The sequence below is a fragment of the Rousettus aegyptiacus genome, unplaced genomic scaffold (assembly GCF_014176215.1).
Source record: "Rousettus aegyptiacus isolate mRouAeg1 unplaced genomic scaffold, mRouAeg1.p scaffold_m13_p_7, whole genome shotgun sequence".
NCBI classification, from domain to species: domain Eukaryota; kingdom Metazoa; phylum Chordata; class Mammalia; order Chiroptera; family Pteropodidae; genus Rousettus; species Rousettus aegyptiacus.
This window is the reverse complement of record NW_023416310.1, coordinates 108598740-108617434: the sequence shown is the minus strand read 5'-3', so window position 1 is coordinate 108617434 and position 18695 is coordinate 108598740. Positions and strand designations below refer to the sequence as shown.

General features: G+C 52.1%; 1 protein-coding gene across 1 annotated transcript; it reads right to left on the bottom strand.

The window, feature by feature from the left end:
- Positions 1–795: 795 nt before the first annotated feature.
- GRM6 (glutamate metabotropic receptor 6) lies at positions 796–17929 on the bottom strand. The gene is made up of 13 exons (XM_036225073.1): positions 17692–17929; positions 17471–17565; positions 12539–12657; positions 10918–11818; positions 8277–8493; positions 7823–7958; positions 7065–7219; positions 5854–5994; positions 5551–5751; positions 3731–3876; positions 3012–3635; positions 1746–2057; positions 796–993 (listed from the first exon to the last, which is right to left on the bottom strand). Exons 1-13 carry the CDS (start codon positions 17927–17929, stop codon positions 796–798), a joined length of 3483 nt encoding a protein of 1160 aa, XP_036080966.1.
- Positions 17930–18695: the final 766 nt, after the last annotated feature.

The following is an 18695-nucleotide window of genomic DNA, read 5'->3' as shown; positions in this document are numbered from 1 at the left end:
CCTGGAACTCCTGGGCACAGTCTTTCAACAGGTATCAGAGGAGGGCAAATGCCACCCTCTTTAGTTTATTCTCACACCTGCACCACCACACAAGTGCATCTGATTTTCTTGAGGTTTCAGGGGTGGTTCAAAGAAGTACAGATGGGAAAAAAAAGGTCATACTTTGAGTGTGAGATGCTCAGATCCTAGGGGACTGATTCTAAGGAAAATGCCTTTACAGAGGAATCATCTTGGGGTGCACCCAGTCCCTCTGCTCACTGCCGTATCCCCACAGGCCCATCCTCCCTCACATAGTTCTCCCCAAGGCTCCATCCCTCTGTGCCCAATTTGCTCAGTCTGGAGTGCAGACCTACAGTCTCTTCTTGTGCAAACTGCTCCTCCTGACCCCAGCCCTGCCATCTCACTCTGGTATGTTGTACTCTGCCAAGTCCCTAGGTTCTGGTGGTTGATAAAGGGGTGGAAGTCTCACTCACACAGGGACTCACTGCAACCTCTCAACCTCAGAGTAGATAGTGTGAGTGTGGTCCCACTCTAGAAGTACAAGCCTCTGGGTGGCCATTTCCCAACATGAGTAGAAAGCGTTGTGTGCAGTGAGGAAGTGTGATGCTGACAGGCACAGAAAAGCAGAATAACATGTGCTCATGTGTCCAGGTCCTTCTGGAGGCCAGCCCATGCTGTTTGAGATGGCCTCCATGAACCCCCTTCTCTGATGCTCTCTGCAGGCCTGGACCCCTCACAGCTTCCATTGTGAGGCAAGGAAAAGAAAGGAAGAGAGAGGAGGACACAACTATCTCCCTACTTAGGGGCCTCTGCGTCCTCGCCCTTGGGTGAGGCTGCCACCGTGGATGTTGCCTTGAGGCTCCGCTTCCGCTTCTGCACGTTCTGCTCTGGGTGGAACAAGATGATGTAGGTTTTGGGTACATAGAGCATGCCGAGGGACACCGATGCACTCAGGCTCAAGGACACAGTCAATGTGGTGGTCTGGATGTAGATCTGAGCCATGGAGGAAGAGACCAAGTGGGACTGTGACCTATTCTCTCCCACCTCCACCCACACATAGCCCTGAGAATGAGCACTTATAAAGGACAACTGCATAAGCAAAGGCCCTGTGGCATGAAGAAATGGTAGTCACAGTGTGGCTCTCATGTAGGCAAGAAGGAAGGTGAGTGAAATGGCACTGAGTGGACCAGTGACTAAAGGAAGAGTGTTTCATTCACAGAGAGTGACACCTGGGAAAATGGTGGGTCTAGATGCCTAAAACATACTAAAGCATGGTAATGAGTGAATGAACATGTTTTCAAATGTACAAATGAATGAATGAACCAAGATTGAATAAAGGAGTAAATGGGCAAACAAATGGATGACAAGAATAGATAAGCAAATGTTGACTATATATGTGAATAGATGAATGAATGAATAATGATCAATCAAATGGACCAATACATTAATGGATTAGCAGATATAAAGTATATGAAGAGTAATCGAATAAAAAGTTAATCGATGGTTAGAAGCATGGATGAACAAATGAATGAATGAACAAAAGAAGAGGCGAATGACCAAATGCACAAGCGGAGGGACCCTGGAAAGACAAATGAGTGAACAAGTATCTGAGTACATGAATGAGTCAACCAACCAAGCAGTCATTCATATGTGTGGCCCAGCTCTTGGGACAACCGAGCCCTTCCCTTCTGTGGGCAGGCAGGAAACAAATATGGTAGCAAGACCAACAGGAGACCCCAAATTACCTTTTCAGCTGACTGGGCAGTGCCAAAGAAGATAGGCACAAAAGCCAGCCAGATGATGCAAGTGGTGTACATGGTGAAGCCGATGGGCTTGGCCTCATTGAAGGTCTCGGGCACGCCACGGGCCTTGATGGCATACACTGTGCATGTGACCATGAGCAGGAGACTGTAGCCAAGGCAGCCAATGAGAGATAGATCTGACATGTCGCACTTGAGTACCCCTCTGGCCTGCTCCGGATCCACTGTCCGCTGCTCCTCATAGTCAATCACACTGTGTGGGGGTTGGGCCCCCAGCCACGCCATCACTCCCACCACCTGCAGGAGCCAGCACTACGTCAGAGACACACTCAGCCTAGCCACCAACTGAGGTCTCTGGCAGGTTAGGATTCCTTGAGGCTCCTGGCCTACTGGGAAGGAACTAACCTGGCAAAGGCCTATGACATGGTCCAGTGGAGAGAAGGGGTTACAGTGGAAGTAAGTGCTGGCAACATCAGGGGTGCTTGGGTAAGGGCCCCCTGGATGTCCTCTTCCTGCAGTCTAACCACTACTAATGCCATTTACTGAGCCCTGCAAGGTACAGTGACCCTAAATACATTTTCTCCATGTACAGAATGGGACCCCTTAAATCTGTTGTGAGAACCTGCTGCCAACTCAGAGGAAGAGCAGTGTGCGGACCACTGACCAAGGGCCAGGCGCAGCAGAGATAGCATCTGCTCATGCTCCACCAGGCAGACAGCACCATGTCCATTCTGCAAATGTGAGCCCTGGCTTGACCCCATCTGGCAATATGGCAAACCTAGTTCCTGGGGATCCCTTTCTTCTCCGGATCCAGAGAACGGCTGAACTAGATGTCATGACATCATGGGTAACAAAACCCTCAGTGTGGCCCACCCTAGGAAGGCCCTGCATGGAGGGCAGTGAGAGTGTGGGCTGATGTTGGGCAGCTGGGGAGGTCATCTGAGTCAGATACAGGTCCTACCAGGGAGAAGACAGAGTTTCAATTCTTTCAGGGTTCAGTTGACAGTATTAAGTTCACTGTTTTACAAAGAAACAGCTGGATGCTGGTGCCGCTGCCTTGGCGACCCATTTCCCTTGCAGGAGGGTGCAGGGAAATGGCTACCCTCAGTGCTGTCTCTTCACAGGAGAATAGGAGAGCCCTACCTCCTGAGGCTGCATGTGTTTTAAACACGGGAACCAAAAGGAAGAGTGACTCTCTGATATTCCAAGTGGAGGTCAGAGCCCCCATCACTGAGGAGCCTGGGGACCCACCTGCACAGAGGTGAGGCTGAAGGTGATGACGAGCTGTGAGGTGGGGCTAATGAAGGGCGGGGGTGTGACGGAGCGCTTTCCCTGCTCGAAGATGCGGTAGATGCGGTTGGTCTTGGTGAAGAGGGCAGAGTAGCTGAGGGTGGTGCCCAGGCCAAGGAAGAGTCGCCGGGCCGCGCAGACAGCCGCCCCAGGCTCCGCCACCATGAGAAAGGTGATGGCGTAGATGAGGAAGATGCCGGTGAGCAGCACGTAGCTGAGCTCACGGCCCGAGGCCCGCACGATGGGTGTGTCGTTGTGCCGCACGAAGGTGGCCACCACAGTTGTGGTGGCCGTGATGCCCAGCACGGCCAGGAGGAGGGGAGGGGCAGCCCAGGGCGAGGCCCAGGTGAGGCGGACCACGGGCGTAGGGCGGCAACCTGTGTGGTTGTGTGTTGGCCGCATGTCACCGGGGCAGGCCTCGCATGTGAACTCGTCCACCTGGAAGCGGTACCCGTCACAGGCCTCACAGTGCCAACAGCAGGGCACACCCTTCACCATCTTCTTCCGCTCGCCCGGCCCACAGGGGAGGCTGCACTGAGACGGTGGCACCTCCCGGGAGTCTCCCAACCACTGTAGAGTGTCCACCTGCGACAGGACACAGGGCCTGTGACCTAGGCCGCCTGGACTGGGGTCCTGCCTATCCCCTCCCCCTCCACCCCAGATCAGCCTGTGATACTCACATCCAGCCTGAGGGTCTCCGCCCACTGGCCTACCGCCTGATAGCCTCCGCTGCCCGCACTGCCATTGGCCGCCTGGTACTGGAAGATGTCATACCGGCCAGGTGCATCCCCATTCTCGTTGAACATCACCGGAGTTCCCGCGCTGCCTAGAAGGAGAGCCTGGCATCCTCAGCTACTTCTCCAGCCCATCTCAGCCAGCCTTCTGGAGAGGCCAGGGGCCCAGCCAGGATAAAGGCAGCACTCAGCAGACACATGCAAAAATGCTCAATGTCATCAGGGAAATGCCATCAAAACCACAGCCAGGTACCACCTCATGCCCATTAAGACGGCCGTTGTCCAAACCACAGAATATAACAAGGATCAGCATGAACTAGAGAAATTGGAAGCCTTATGCATTGCTGCTGGGAATGTAAACTGATGTAGCCACTGGGGGAAACATTATGGCAGTTCCACAGAAAACTAAAGCACCACGTGAGCCAGCAATCCTACTCCTGAGTATAAGCCCAAAAGACCTGAATGCAGGAGTTCAAAGAGATACTGCTACACCCGTTCCCAGAAGCATATTCATAATAGTCAAAAGGTGGAAGCAACCCAGGTGCTCACTGGCGGTTGAATGAGTGAATGAAATGCAGTCCATCCACACAATAGAAAATTATTCAGCCTTAAAAAGGAAGGAAATTCTGACAGATGTACAACATGGATGAACCTTGAGGACATTGTGCTAAGCGAAATAAGCCAGACTCAAAAATATAAATACTGCGTGATTCCACTCACACGAAGAATTTAGAGGCGTCTGGATTGTAGAGAAGGGAAAGTAGATGATGGGAGACAGGGGCTGGGGGAGGGGACTGGGAAGTGGCTGTTTAACCAGAGAGAGTTTCAGTTTTGCAAGATGAAAAGACTTTTGGAGATGGGTTGCACATAACTGAACTGTACATTTAAACATTGTTAGAATGGTAAATATATATTAGGCTATGCATATGTTACCACAATTAAAAAGGAAAAGAGAAAGCTTAAGTGTCCAAGCAAAAGGATGGGTTCAGAGTTGCACAAAGGTCTGAGTGTTGGTACAAAACATGTACTGATTTGAACAATTGACTGTATTTCTTTTAGAAGCTTGTTCTATCAGCTTGGAGAGCTGGTCTAGAGTGAATTAATTTGCACTATTTAACAGAGAGCTTGGCAGAGAGAAGGCACTCAATATTTGGTGGGAAACCTGAGTTTTAATTATATAAAGGATGGTAGCTGTACCAGAAGAATAGAGTTAACCCGCAAATCATGAGCACAGCCAAGTCTGTTTAGGTCTTTTCAGAAGCCCCGCGCATGTGCCAGGTCCTCTGCTAGTACCAGGGCACGCATAGCTTATGTCTTGTGCTCAGGCAGGGCAGGGCCCAGCTGGGGAAACATTTGGAAGCCTGAAACTCAGAGTGGGCAGCATGTTCGCAATGTAGGCGGTGCCTCCTCACTGACTGCCTTGTGCCCCACATATGCCCCGAGACACCAGATGTCTCCAAGCTCTGTGCAGTGGAGGCAAGAATTGTGTGTGACCTGCTAAGGGTTCTAGACATAAAGGGTCACAGAGAAGTTCCCTAACACCTGAATTTTGCAAGATGGGGCAGGGGATGCTGACACCTGGGGAAGGAGGAATATTAAAAAGTAGTTCCCAGAACTTGGCTCAAGTCACCAGCTCTCAGGCCCAGGTGCTCCCTGACCATGCTGCCTCTCCCATCCTCTCAATTCTGCCTCGTCCCAAGTCCCACAGAAAAACTCATCCTAGTGGGCTTCCCCTCAGTCATGTAAGGGCTCTGTCACCTACTCACCATTGAAGCGGACAGCTCGGATGTACTGTAGCAGCGTCCGCCCGTCGGTGGGCTCCATTGCTGGGCACAGGCCCGTGTGGCCAGGACAGAGTGCCTGGTGCATGCTGTGCAGGGCATGGGCAATGGCGTACACAGCATCGATCACAAACTGCACCTTCCCCTCTTGCTCATAGGTGGAGTCTCGGCCAATGCGTTCCTCACCTGTCCTAGGAAGGCCCAGAGGAAGTGTGCCCGGACCCTGGATGCCCAACCTGGCTTCCTACCTCTTCCCTCGCCTCCCTCACCACCCTGGGCGGCTCTCACCTGTGCATTTGCGGGTAGAATCGTCTGACTGGGTACCTGAGCTGATCAGTTTGCAATTAAAGTTCTCTTCCCAGAACTCCGCAAACCAGATGTTCCTGCGGTTGTTCTCCAGGGAGCGGGTCATGAAGTACTGGTCAAATCCTGAGAGGGAGGAGGGAGCGGGGTGGCGACCATCTGAGCCAGCTGACGTTCTCCTGTGTTCCTTCACCATTTGCTCACTTTGCAGCTAGGAGTGGCCACGCGACAAACTCTGGCTCATGAGTTAAAACCATCTGGGGACTCCAGGATAGAATTTGAACCCTGATGAAAACTCAGAGCCTCACCACACAAAAGATTTGTGCTGCCTCTTCTTTCCTGGTTAGGATGCTGCTGTGAAGCTGTAATGGGTGGAGCTTCAGCAGCTTCTTTGTAAATATGATGTTACAAGCATGAAGACACATAGCAACCACAGTTGAAACAGAAGCAGGGACAGAGCTCAAGGCTTTGAGAACATGATTGACTCACTGCCCCAAATCTGAGGTTGCTTTCTTTCAGACCTCTCGTCTTGTGATGAAATGCCTCCATTGCTAAAACTACTCGGTGTATTCAGTTGCAAGTGGCAAACATGGGAAAAATGGGAAAAAAGAGTGTGAGGGTGGGTGAACACCCCAAAGGCATCAGCGTGGGTGTTGGGGCTCAGCGTTATAAGCGTCCCTGCTTCATAAATAGCCCTGAAGCCTCTCATCAAGATGTCTTAAGTTCGGGCTTGGAGAAAATGAGCAATAGTGTTGTAAAGTGAACATTCCTGCTGGATTCTTCCAGATAGTCATAGGTGGGATGGTGAGAGGGTGGGGGATGGGGGGAAAGCCTCATCCCTTTGATCAGCAGGATAGTATGTCCCACATCTTTGGTTTCTCTCCCTCCCACTCCCACCCTCAAGTCACAGTGCCTTTGGCAGAACCAGAATACGGGCGTTGAATTAAAAAACAAACAAAAAACATGAATAATTCTTCACCCTATATTGTGGGTGTGCTTTTCCTATTTGCCAGCTCATTCAAGCACTGTTTGGAGGGGTGTGTTGACAGAGTCTCAGACTCATAGAACCTGGCAGTCCTAGAAGGGAACTGGATCACAACACGATTTTGCAGATGGGGAAAATGAGTTCCCTAGGAGGAAATGGCGGGGAAGGACAGTGGGGTGGGGTGCAGTGGGTAGGGCATCCTTGTACTCACCATCGATGGAGGCCCTTTTGGGCAGAATGGTGACAGCCCCCACTGCCACTTCCTCTAGGTTCAGGATGGGTGAGGTCTTAGCTCCCCAGCTGTCTGAGCCAACCCACAGGAAGTGACCAGTCAGGTTGGCCTGGCGGGCAGCCTCCAGGACCCTCCTGGCAGGAATGGCTGGAGTGAGTAAGGGCCTGAGATCTTCCTCCAACTCACCCTGGGTTCGTTCCCATTCTTCTCTCTCCATCTATTCCATCCCACATCACTCAGTAGACTCTCCTTTATCAGGAAACATGGGGTACAGGGTGTTTATGACATGTGCCTGGGCTTTTTGGGTCGTTGAGGGTCCAGCCAGGCTCTGGGCTGGGCCTGCCTTCTTGTACTCTGCACTGTGTCCACTTCACATGGCCTGGGAGCAGAGTCACCAGTCTCTTGCACAGCCTCCTGCTGGCTCTGCCCCTGGAGCTCCTTCTCTGATGCTGGTCTTCTGTACTGAGATCTGCCCACAGTGTCCCCCCAACCCCGTGAATTATAAAAATGGACATGTTTTCTTGCATGTTTCTCTGGCTAGACTTGGAGCTTCTCAACCCAGACTGGACCTGGTTCATTTCTAGGGGCACCAGACAGACATGGCAACAGGAGAAGTGTGCAGGGGGAGGGGGAGAGGGAAAGCAGGAAGGGAGGGTGCGCATGTGCGAGTGTGTGAGGAAGCAGGGCCCTCAAGAAGAACCTCTGAGGAACAGTGACCGAAGCGCCCTCTGTCCCACCTGATGTCGTCCTCATTGGCAAAGATGATGATGCCCCGGGCGTTGGGCGTCTCCATGAGCCGCTTGATCACCTTGTTGAATTCTCCAGGCTTTGGTTCTCTGGGAATCTTGATGGACTGGGCAATACAGACCCCCCCTGGGTGTCGGGGAGGCCAAAGTCAGCTTTCGTCCATCCCACCTACCCACTGGGGGTTCCACTGTGCATAGCTGTGTAGTGTGATCACTCAGGGGCCTGGACTAAGGTCTGAAGGGATAAAGCCTAGCCTGGATCCCACCTGCCAGATCATGAGGCAGGGGCTGAGTCCTTCAAAGGAAGGGGCACTCATCCACAGAGGACTTCATCCAGGCTCCCACAGTGTACCCAGTGCCCCCATGGCTCTGCCTCATTTGATGGCCCCTGGCTCACCCCCTCTGTAGGCTTCTTGGTGCCTCCAACCCTCCTGCCCCAGCTCACCAGCCTCACGTGAGATCTGTACAAAGGCCTCAACCCCGCTCTCGCCGTAGTTGCCCTCGGAGGCCAGTGTGGACACATAGTTCCATCCCAGTGCCCGCACGATGTCCACCATGGCCTGGGCCTGGTAGGAGTCGGGTGGCACCACTCGGGAGAAGAAATCGTAGCGTGTGGAGTCACTGAGCTCAGGGGCCGTGGAGGCGTAGCTGATCTGGGGGATCTGGGAGGGGGAAAGGAAATCCAGGCTGTGGAAGGAGGGTCAGTGACCCCAGGAAGGGAAGGCTGTAGAGACTCTGGGCATGGCAGATTTGGGGCAGGGAGCTGAGAACCAGCTGGAGTGGCTGGAAGATGTGGGGAAAGACATGCATCTTGTGACTGAGTCTGATGGAACAAGGGAGAGGAAGGGGCCATCATAGACAGGTGCACGGGGTGTGTCTGGGCTAAGGGGAGGTGGGAGCTCAAAGCCAGCGTGCAGCCAATCCAGCCACTAGACTCAGGCTGTGTCTTCCATGGAAAGGGGCATCTTTGTCAGCTCCAGAGAAGATAAGTTTTCCCAATTCACTCAAAGGAGTCATCTCTGTGGGTGGGGACAGCCCCAGGAGGGGTCAGAGAAGGAAGGGGAGCTGGGCAGGGACATTTGACTCAAAGCCGTGTCCAGCCTAATGGAGGGGCTTGTTGGGAACTGTGTTGTTTATCTGTGAGCGTCGGAGCGATGGATGCCAGAAACGAAAGGGCCACGCTGGTCCAGGAGAGGCAGGCGGTACGTGTGAAAGGAGAGGGGGGAAGGCTGAGGAAGCTGGAAGAGGGGGCTGGCAGAGAGAGGGGTAAATCAAAACCACAGAGAAAGACACAGTAATCAAGGAAACAGCAAGTAGGAGCTGGTGAGGAGGTCGGAGAGGGGGATGGCTCTGGCAAGAGGGGGCTGGGTGGGTCTAGGGGAGCGGGGTTGTTTTAAGAAAGACAGAAGGAAAGTGTGGAGTGCTGTGAAGACCTATGGAAAGGGGAAGGTACAGCAGGAAGGAAGAAGGATGGACAGGAGGAGAAAGAAAAAGGAGAAAGGCAAAGAAAGAGGAGAAATCAGAGAAAAGGAGGCAGAGAGAGGCCTGCTGGCTGCAGTACAATTAATTACTGGAGACTGTGGGTACTCTGGCAATCCAGACACTTTGTTTGTCTCCAGAAAAGCCTCCTCATGCAGGTCGATCCCCATTTAAAATGCCTGAGAGCACAGGATGTGGTTGAGAAGTGAATTCAGAAGCTCTCATTCTTGCTTCAGGACCAGGAATTACAAAACAAATCGCAAGGGAGTCAAATCTGGCTCATGGTTATGCTTCACGCACTGCGTCTTTATTATTTCAATGTTTGAATTAGTAACCGGCATCTAAAAGTGGGGGTGCAGCACCACCTTAGTCTTGGGCTGACAGGGTCCCGCTCACTCAGCTACAGTCCCAACTCCAACCCTGAAGCCCTTGAGTTTGAGATCTCTGCACTGATCTAGAGGGAGAGAGACAGAAACCAGAGTTGCAGGCAGGGAAGGAGACAGAGCCCACAAACGTGAACACACACACACACAGGGTACCTCTCTGGGTACCTCTCTGAGTCTGTATGCTCTGCACCAATGCTGCCATCCAGTGGAAACTGGGATGGGAGGAACGAAGTAGATGTAGATGACAGAATGGGGCCCAAAGCAAACTTCCACCCAGTGCCCATTGGGTAGACACAGAGGCCGCTCCTGGGAGAATCCCATAAACTCAAGAAGGACAAGACCCTCCCCTAGCCAGACAGAAGCAAAGCCTTCCTCTTTTCCCAGAAAGACAAAAGGACAGAGTCAACCTCACCTTGCAGAACTCCAGCAAAACTGGCCCAGAATTCCCCCACCGCTGTGCATGTACAGAAACCCTAATGCCAAAGGACTCCAAATCCCTGATTCCTAGGGCCCCCAAATCACCGCCCCTCAGATCTCAAGGAAGATGCTACCTCCCACAGAAGACAGTTCTCCAAAGATGAGGGCTCGCAGGGCCTGTCCCAGCATCTCCAACAGAGCAGGGCGCTGGAGAGGAGCACTCCAGAAAGGGGACTCCAATGTCGCCTTTCAGAAGTCCCTTAAGAGACCACTAGAGACAGACGTTTTGAAACTGAATTTAAATGAAAGGAGGGGCGAGGTCCCAGAACTTACTGGTCTACCCACCACCCAGAACAGCCAGCAGCTGTTTCAGCTGCCAGTTGCCCCACCAGGAGGAGAGCCCTGGTCTCAGGGAACACGTGCTCCTCGTCGCCCAGAGCTCTCCGCAGGGACCAGGGACAGGACCTCGGTGCACAGTTGTGCAAGTTGTGCCCCAAACGAAGACATCGGCACAAGCAGCGCGATGGGGGCTACGGTCCACTCTAACTGCCCTGTCAGCCCAGGAGGCACGTTTCCTTGGTTCACAAAAAGGGCCTTGTGCGCGTGCGGCAGCGGGGGAGGGCAGCACAGCGGGCTAGGCAGCCGGAGAGGCGGGGTGCACCGACTCCGCGGCGTGTGGTCAGACGCACAGGCTTTCTTTGAAGTAGCCGTTTGTGAACAAGAGCGATTTCTGCAAGGACACAAGACCTCAGGGCGAGGGCAGGAGAGAGGGGCTGGACAACGAACGCGTCCCGCAGCCCTCACCGCAAACAGGCGCAGCACGTTGGCGACCATGATGGAGACGGAGCTGGCCGAGGCGCCCACGACAGCCACCACGCGCTCGGGAGGCGCGGCGCGCAGCGGGGGAACGCCGCCCGGGCAGCGCACCGCCGCTTCGTCACCGTCGCCGCGGCCGCGGATCAGTGCCTGCACGAAGCTGAGTGCCTGCTCCAGCGCGTAGGTGTCCCGCGAGCAGGTGTCCAGCAGCCGCGCGCCCAGGCGCACGCCCGGCAGCAGCTCGGGGTCGGCGTTGACGCGGTCCAGCGCATACAGCATGGCCTCCAGTCGGTGCACGCCCTGCTCCTTCTTCAGCGCCCCGCACGCCCTGCCCGCCGCTCCCCGCGCGTGCACAGGGAACAGCCCGCCCAGCGTGAGACCGCCCGCCAGGCGCACCGAGCCCGCCGCGCCTGCTGTCCCCGCGTTCGCCAGTACCAGCACCAGCAGCGGCGGCAGCAGCAGCGCCAGCGACGGCAGCTCCAAGGTGCTCCGGCCAGGGGCCATCAGCTCGCCGGCTGCGGGAGGAGACCTGGCCGCGGGGCGGGGGAGAACAGGACCGAAGAAAACACTGAGAGCCTGGCCGGCGACAACTGGGGAAACTGGAGCCCTGAGCCTAGGGAGAGGAAGTCGCACAATAAATGTTGGCTGAGGCAGAGGTGGGACAGCAACTCGGCCACCTTCTCGGGCTTCCCCCTTGCTCTCTGACACTCTGATCCTTACCCTTGCCGGACCACTGTCTTCAACGCGCCAGCCCTTCCCTTCCCCGACAGTCCTGGGACACTCTACCTGGGACTCATCCCCCATGCACACCCAGGCTTGCTCCGTAGCCACGCTCACCTGCTCCAGCTGCTGTTGAGTCAGGAAGCTGCGGTGACAGATGCAGAGAGCCCTATCGAGAGAGGATTTAAGGACTGTGGGGAAGGGATGAGAGTCTGCTCTGAGGGCGCGGGGCGGGGGCTCCTGAGCAGCGGTGTGCGCAGACTGGCTCTCTCACATCTTCCCCCTGGGCCTGTTTCCTCCGTGTTCGTATGTGTGTGTGTGTGACCTGACTGTCTGACTGTCTCTCCTGGGCTGTCTCTGATACACACACTCTGTCCTCTGTTTCTTGGTCTCTTTGTCTATTTCTCTCTCTAGTTCTGTCTTTACCTTCACTCTCTCCGCTCTTCTCGTTGTCTCTTTCTCTTGGTTTCTCTGTGTCTCAACCTTTCTCTGTCTCTGTTTCCCTCTCCTTTGTGGCCACCTCAGCTGTCTCCTTGCAGAACTCTGCGGGAACCCCTTGAGTGCAGGGAGAAAGGAGCACAGACTGTGAGCTGACTGACCTGGGCCAGAGGGGGGCGGGTGGTGCTGGGAAACAAGCCAATTTTTAATGTCAGCAAGGACCCTGCCTAGCACACTCACAACAGCCTTGCAAAAAAGAGACTTTTACCATCAGCCTCATTTTGCAGATGGGAGAATAGAGACTTAAGGAGTCAAGTGACTTGCCCAAGGTCAAATAGTTGGCATGTGTTAGCAGCAGGATTGGCACCCAGATTGGTGTGAAACCATCAGCCCACATGGCCTCTGATGGAGAGAGAAAAGGGCCAGTGTGCCTTATAGCTCATAGCCCCACCTCCTGCAGCTGATGCAGGAGCCCTCAGGGATTGCTCCTGTGGTCCTTTGCAAGCTGTCCTGGGCTCTGGGGTCTGAAGTGGTGACTCGCACCATGTGAGGCTCTGTACCTGAGTTTCTCTATCTCAACATTAAGGGCCAGAGATGAAGGAAGTTGACCAAGACACTTTTATCATCATCTCTGTCTGAGGCCCTGATTTGGCTCTCTGAGAGCAGAGCACATCCTGGAGACAGGTGGTGAGCTCTTAGTGCTAGGGATTAGCAGGCTTGTCCTGTTGGGCCTGAGCCGGCTTGAGCTCCATTAGACAGGGTGGATTAGGGCAGCCACAGGGATTTGGTCAAAGCTGGCAGTGGGAGCAAACAAAAGCCATGTCACTCTTCTGTCTTCCTTCACCATATCCAAGAGCCCCAATAGTCTCTGTTTTCAGAGCCATCCAGGTACCTCTCTCTGGCAGAGGCTGGGAGTTGGGAAGCCTGAGTCAAGTGTGGTCTCTCCCCACTTCCCAAGTTGGAAAGGATAAGGCACTAAGCTGGTACTTGATATTGCACAGATCTGTACAAACATAATGCTTGAGGTGGATGGGCCAGCAGCTGGGCTCACAACCCATTTCCAGGCCTTCCCCAATCAGGACTGATCAGACAGGGCCACTGCTGACATCCTGAAGCAGGTTCCCCACACACAGGATCAGAGCATCCCTCTGGCTCCTGAGCACTGGATGGACCATCAGCTGGCTGGAGCAGAAGCCCTCACAACGGAGCGAGAGGGAGGCCAGTGGGTCCGATCAGCATGCTGGAGCTGGAAGGGGAGAGAAGGGTGTGCTCCAGAGACAGGAAGAACTGGCTATGAGGTAAGGGAGAAGAAGGCATGGGAGCTGGGGCACCTGGGAGAGGGGCAGCATCCCTGAGATTGTGAGGAGTAGAACCAGGCAAAGCAGGACCATGGAGAGCAGAAATAAGAGTTTGACTTTTGGACACAGGAGAATCTTATTTGAGATTTGAAGGGTAGGTTGAGCTTATGGTTGAATTCGAGAGTCTAGAATTGAGGAAAGGGTTTAAGACAGGAGGCAAAGCTGATTTAGCATCAGCAAGGGTGTGCTAAAGTCTTGGAACGAATGGAATAGCTCTTGCACTTTCCTAGGCTGAAGGTGTGGACAGATCCTCAGGCATTTCAACATCTCAATCAAGAGGCTGAGCAAAAAGAGGATGCTGGGAGGGAGTGGCCAACTTAGTGGAGAAGGGACAGGAGAGTGGGTGGCACTGAGGCCAAGAAACAATGGTTGAGGAAGGCAGAAAAGTTCGTCACAGTTAATTCAGCCCCATGCAGCAGCCAACAGTTGTTCACTTCATCTAGATGAGATGGCTGAGGCAAAGATACCTCCCCCATGGCCACACAGCACAGGGGACATGGGGCTGCTCAGACAACCTGGGATAAAAACCCCAATAGTCTTTACTTCTGAGTTCATGATTTCAGCTCCAACTTTTTCAATTGACAAGGTTCAATGCAATTAAAAGCCCAGGGCTGCTGTCTGCAGTATGTTTTCCACAACTGTAGTCCCAGAGCTAGATGTGAGATATATTTTTTAGACTGGCCTCCAATTTAACAACCATGTGACTTTTATTACACAATTCACTGAAAACCATATGCTCTTGGGTTCATTTAATGGTTAGCTTCAAAGCCCCTGGTCCCTGGATTGGGTGGTATACATATTTCACCTTCCTTTATTTAAAGAGAGTGTCCGGGACATGTTTTGTGAGAGAAATGGTGCATATGGCACAGTCTCTAGCACAGCGATGTTCAAAAGCATGGTGTCTATACCTGAGAATGTCCCTCTGACCCTTCCCTGAATCTCCTATGTGTTGGACAAGTGTGAGGCATGTGTGCCTTAAGAAGCCTGCCACCCTGTTGCTTCCATGCCACTCCTGCTTTTTGCTAGCACCTTTGATTCAGGACAGGGCAAATTTCCCCGAGACCGAGCACCGTATAGAGAGAAGAGAGTTCTTTGGCGGAGAGTGACAAAAGAATTCAACACACATGCCAAAGATAGAGTCAAAAGGAAAGTTTATTGGAGAAAGGGTAACACTTCATAGGCAGTGTGGTCTCGTCTCAGAAGCAGAGAGTGAAAGGGACCAAGAGAGACTTGGAAAGACAGTGAGCAGAGGCCTAGAGGGACAGAAACAATAGAGATGAGAGACAATAAAGATGAGAACAGAGAGACAGAGTAAAGGCACTGAGAGGGCCCCTGAGTATTCAGGGAATTCAGTTTATATGTCATTCTTTAGTTCCCATTTTCTTTTATATGGACATACAGTAAGGAAGGGGAAGAGTATGTAGCAGTGAAAAAGTAAGAATGTATAGAGTGAAAGGCCCGCCGGCCATTTCCAGACTTTAATCTATAGGTTTCCCATGGTTTTAGCCTTAAGGACTGACTCTTGGGTCCTGTTTCCCCTTCACAGGTGTGGTGAATGGATTGTTAGCAATCCCAGTAGATTCCTTTGTTCTAAAGGTGTCCTCTTGGTCTGGCTGCAGGGCTGATCAGCATATTGCTATCTTTGAATGTGGCTTGATTAACATTTTTAATTCTCTACATTACCTTTTCCTAATCATCACCTCCCGCACTGGGAATGGGAGCATCTGCTAGTGTCCAAGCCATGAGGCGCCTCTCTGCAGCAACGGAGTGCACCACAGGAACTGGGCTGTCACCAAGCCACAGCATCACCTCCTCCCAGGATTCCTGTTGACTTCTGGCCTCCAAGGGCCAGCTTATCTCATCCAAAGGCCAGTATGTCCCATCTATGGGCCAGTTTGTCCTACCCATCGGTCCCTGGAAGCTTATAGTCCCCAAGCATTGCGCTCTCTAGAGCTCAGCTGCCAGGTGACAGTGTTGCGGAATTCTTGAACAGAGAGATGAGACACTGAAGCTATAAGCAGTGTATATTGATGCCGGCACCTGCTCAGCAGATTCTTATCCAAAGGCTGAGCCCCGATTGTAACATGGCAGGCAGTTTTATACAATCTTGTACTTCCGCATTCTTACACAGCTATAGATATTCCATATAAGGGAGGAGAATATAAAAAGAACATTGATTGACTGCCAAACTATGAGGAAACCGGCTTAATCATCAAAGTGGGTTTTCGGACTGCCGCATCAGCTGGAGAGTCCTGGGAAGGGGGGAGAGGTGCAGTCAGAAACTAATTCGTTCAATCAGGAAGTGGTCAGGCAAGGTCAGGCAAACATTCCCCACTTTGACGCTCCGACCTAGTCCTGGATCAGAGAGCATCATCTTTTTCTTCTAATTCTTGGTTCAGGGGCTAGCACTTCCATAGCATGAGGACATTTGCTGCAGTTTTTCTTTCTACTATTGCCTTATAAGGGGAGGTAGTTGACTGGACAACATGAGGCAATAGACGTGGGAGGAGGAGGCAGGTCCCACGTGAAGAGGAATTTTCCACTCAAATGGCTAACTTTGTTATCAGCTCTTTGTTCTGCTTCTGTAAACATGCTTGCTGCATAGGCCAAAGAGTGATCTCAAAATCAACTGAAGACTTACCCTTCCCTTTGATTGTTCTGTCTAGATAACAAATGTATTGCCTAAATTCTTGTTTGAAAATCTCATGCTCTGTAACTGCCTGTAGCCCATAGCAACTCCCCCACCCCCACCAGTAACCCATAGCAACTCCCGAGGTCTGTAACCAGCTGAGGACAAATCAACCAATCAGCTCATGCCAACTGTAACAGCTATAACAGTGTGGATACAAAAGCAAAATCTCCCCTAACTTCAGGACCCACATCTTCAGAGCACTAACTCTTCTGGGACCACTGGCATAATAAACTTGAGTTCTCCAACTCTCCGAGTGTTGCTTGGTTTCTCACCAGTCTGATTTCTGCAATTTTTCTGCAACACGAAGAGGAGAAGTACTATCCCAACTAAGGTCTTAAAGCCATCGAAAGCAAAGAACAAGCCTCCAAAGAGGCTACTGGGTCCCATCCTGATGTGATGTTGCTTCCAGGCTTCTACTGCGCATAGATTGGTCAGCTTACAGTGCAAGCAAAGCAGGGCTGATGTCTTACATTAGTCTGTCTGCACAGTTGGTGTCTTCTTCTGGAGGGTTGCCTTGAAGGGCTCAAAAGAGTCTGGAATACATTCCTACACTGTAGCTGCGGGCTTAAGTCTGCTGTGATGAATCAAAGGTGTTATTTCAGCAACCTTAAAAGAAGTGGAGGTAGAGAAAATGACAGTAAAGGGGCCTCACCACAGGGGTTTTAGGAGCTGAATGTTCCACTCTTTTACCCAGATGGAGTCTCCTAGCTTAAAAGGATGAACTTCAGTGGTTAAACTGACAGAAAACCTTTCTCTAACCCATTGGTTGAGAGTCTAGAAGGTGGACCCTAGGGCCTGAAGCTGTTGTCTCAGAGTCAATTCACCTATTTCCTTGAGGTCTCCTTGTAGTCCTTTGATGAGTGGTTGTGGCTGCCCATATAGATCTCGTAGAAGGGAGAACCCAGTCTTCTTGGTTGGGGCCGACCCAATTCTTTAATAGTGCCATGGGAAGGATGTTGTCCCAATGTAGATGTGTCTTCTGACAAATTTTTTTCAACTGAGTCTTAAAGATCCTATTCATGTGTGCGACCTGTCCCAAATTCTATGGTCAATAAGCAGTACGTAATTTTCATTTAATATTTAAATACTTGCCTAGTAGCTACACTATTTCTGCTACAAAGGTTGGCCCATTATCTGAGCCAATAGTAGTTGGTAGGCCAAATATTGGAACAATTTCTGGGAGGAGCAGTCTGGCTACCTCCACTGCCTTCCCAGTCTAGGTGGGTAAACCTCTACCCAAATGGAATAGGTGCATACAAAGACCAAGAGATACTTGAGGTCCCGTAATCAAGGCATTTCAGTTAATTCCATTTGAGCTCCTCAAAGGGGGTACCTCCAACACTTTGGACCCCCAGTGGGGCACACTGCCCTTGCCTGGGGTTGTCACAGGCACAGAATTTGCACCATTCACATACCGCTCGGGAGATGCTAGAGAGCCAGGGGACATAGAAGTACTGGCCCAGAGTGGTTTCTAGGGCAGTGCGACCAAGGGGAGTCCTTTGGTGAAAATGGTTGACAAACGCTGGCATTAGGGTCCCAGGGACTGCAATTCACCCGTCCTTGAACTTCCACCATCCATCGAGAGGAGGCTCCCCTCCTCAGTCTTAAACCAGGCTTCTTCTTGAGGTGAGTACTTGGCATCCCATTCGGTTAAGGGACTGGGGAACAGGGAAGCAGTTAGAGTCGTAGGACTAGCCATCTCCTTGGCTGCTGCCCATTTGGCAACAAGGTCTGTCCCGGAGTTGCCCCAAGCCATCAGAGCATCCCTTTTAAGATGTCCTCTGCAGCGCATGACTGCTACTTTCTTGTGGGCCCACACAGCATCTAAGAGTTCTAGAATTTTCCTTTTCATATTTTATGTCTTTTGCCCCGGAACTGATTAGACCCTTCTTTGTACAGAGCTCCATGTACATGGAGGGTGGTGAAGGCATGCTTAGAGTCAGTATCTATGTTAGCACACACTCTTCCTGCCAGCTGAAGGGTGGGGGTCAAGGCAATGAGCTCTGCCTTCTGTGTTGAGGTTCCCCTAGGCAGAGGTTTTGCCCCAATAGTAGAATGTAGGGTCACCATAGCATATCTTGCAAAGCGTTCTCCTTCCTTCACAAAGCTGCTACCATCAGTGTAATATTCTACATCAGGGGCCTTGAGGGGCTGGTCTGTCAAGTCGGGTCGGCTGGAAAACATTCTATCCATGACTTCAATGCAATCATGGTCTGGCTGGCTGGGCCCAACAGGTAGCAAGGTGGCTGAGATCAAGGTTCGTATTACCTCTAGGCGGATATGTGGATTCTCTCACAGCAGTCCTTGGTATCTGACCAACTGGGCACTAGTTAGCCAATATTGTCTCTTGTACTCCAGTAATGTTATTACTGAACGTGGTGCTCAAACTGTCAGTTCTTGCTCATAGTCAGTTTGTCATCCTCTGACACAAGGAGGGCCGTGGCCGCAAGTGCTCGCAAGCAGGGTGGCCAGACCTGGACAACAGAGTCACGCTGTTTGGAGAGATAAGCCACGGGTTGGTGCCAAGATACTAGCAATCAGATTAAGACTCCCTGCTA

What these genes read in the sequence shown, in the direction of transcription:
- GRM6 (XM_036225073.1), bottom strand. Translation starts at nt 17,929, where the DNA reads ATGCGCTGCAGAGGACATCTTAAAAGGGATGCTCTGATGGCTTGGGGC. An exon ending in CAAAAGGGCCTCCATCGATG is followed by an intron (nt 5,995 to 7,064) that starts GTGAGTACAAGG and finishes CCTCCCTCTCAG; the next exon opens with GATTTGACCAGTACTTCATG. An exon ending in TTCTACCCGCAAATGCACAG is followed by an intron (nt 5,752 to 5,853) that starts GTGAGAGCCGCC and finishes TTCCTAGGACAG; the next exon opens with GTGAGGAACGCATTGGCCGA.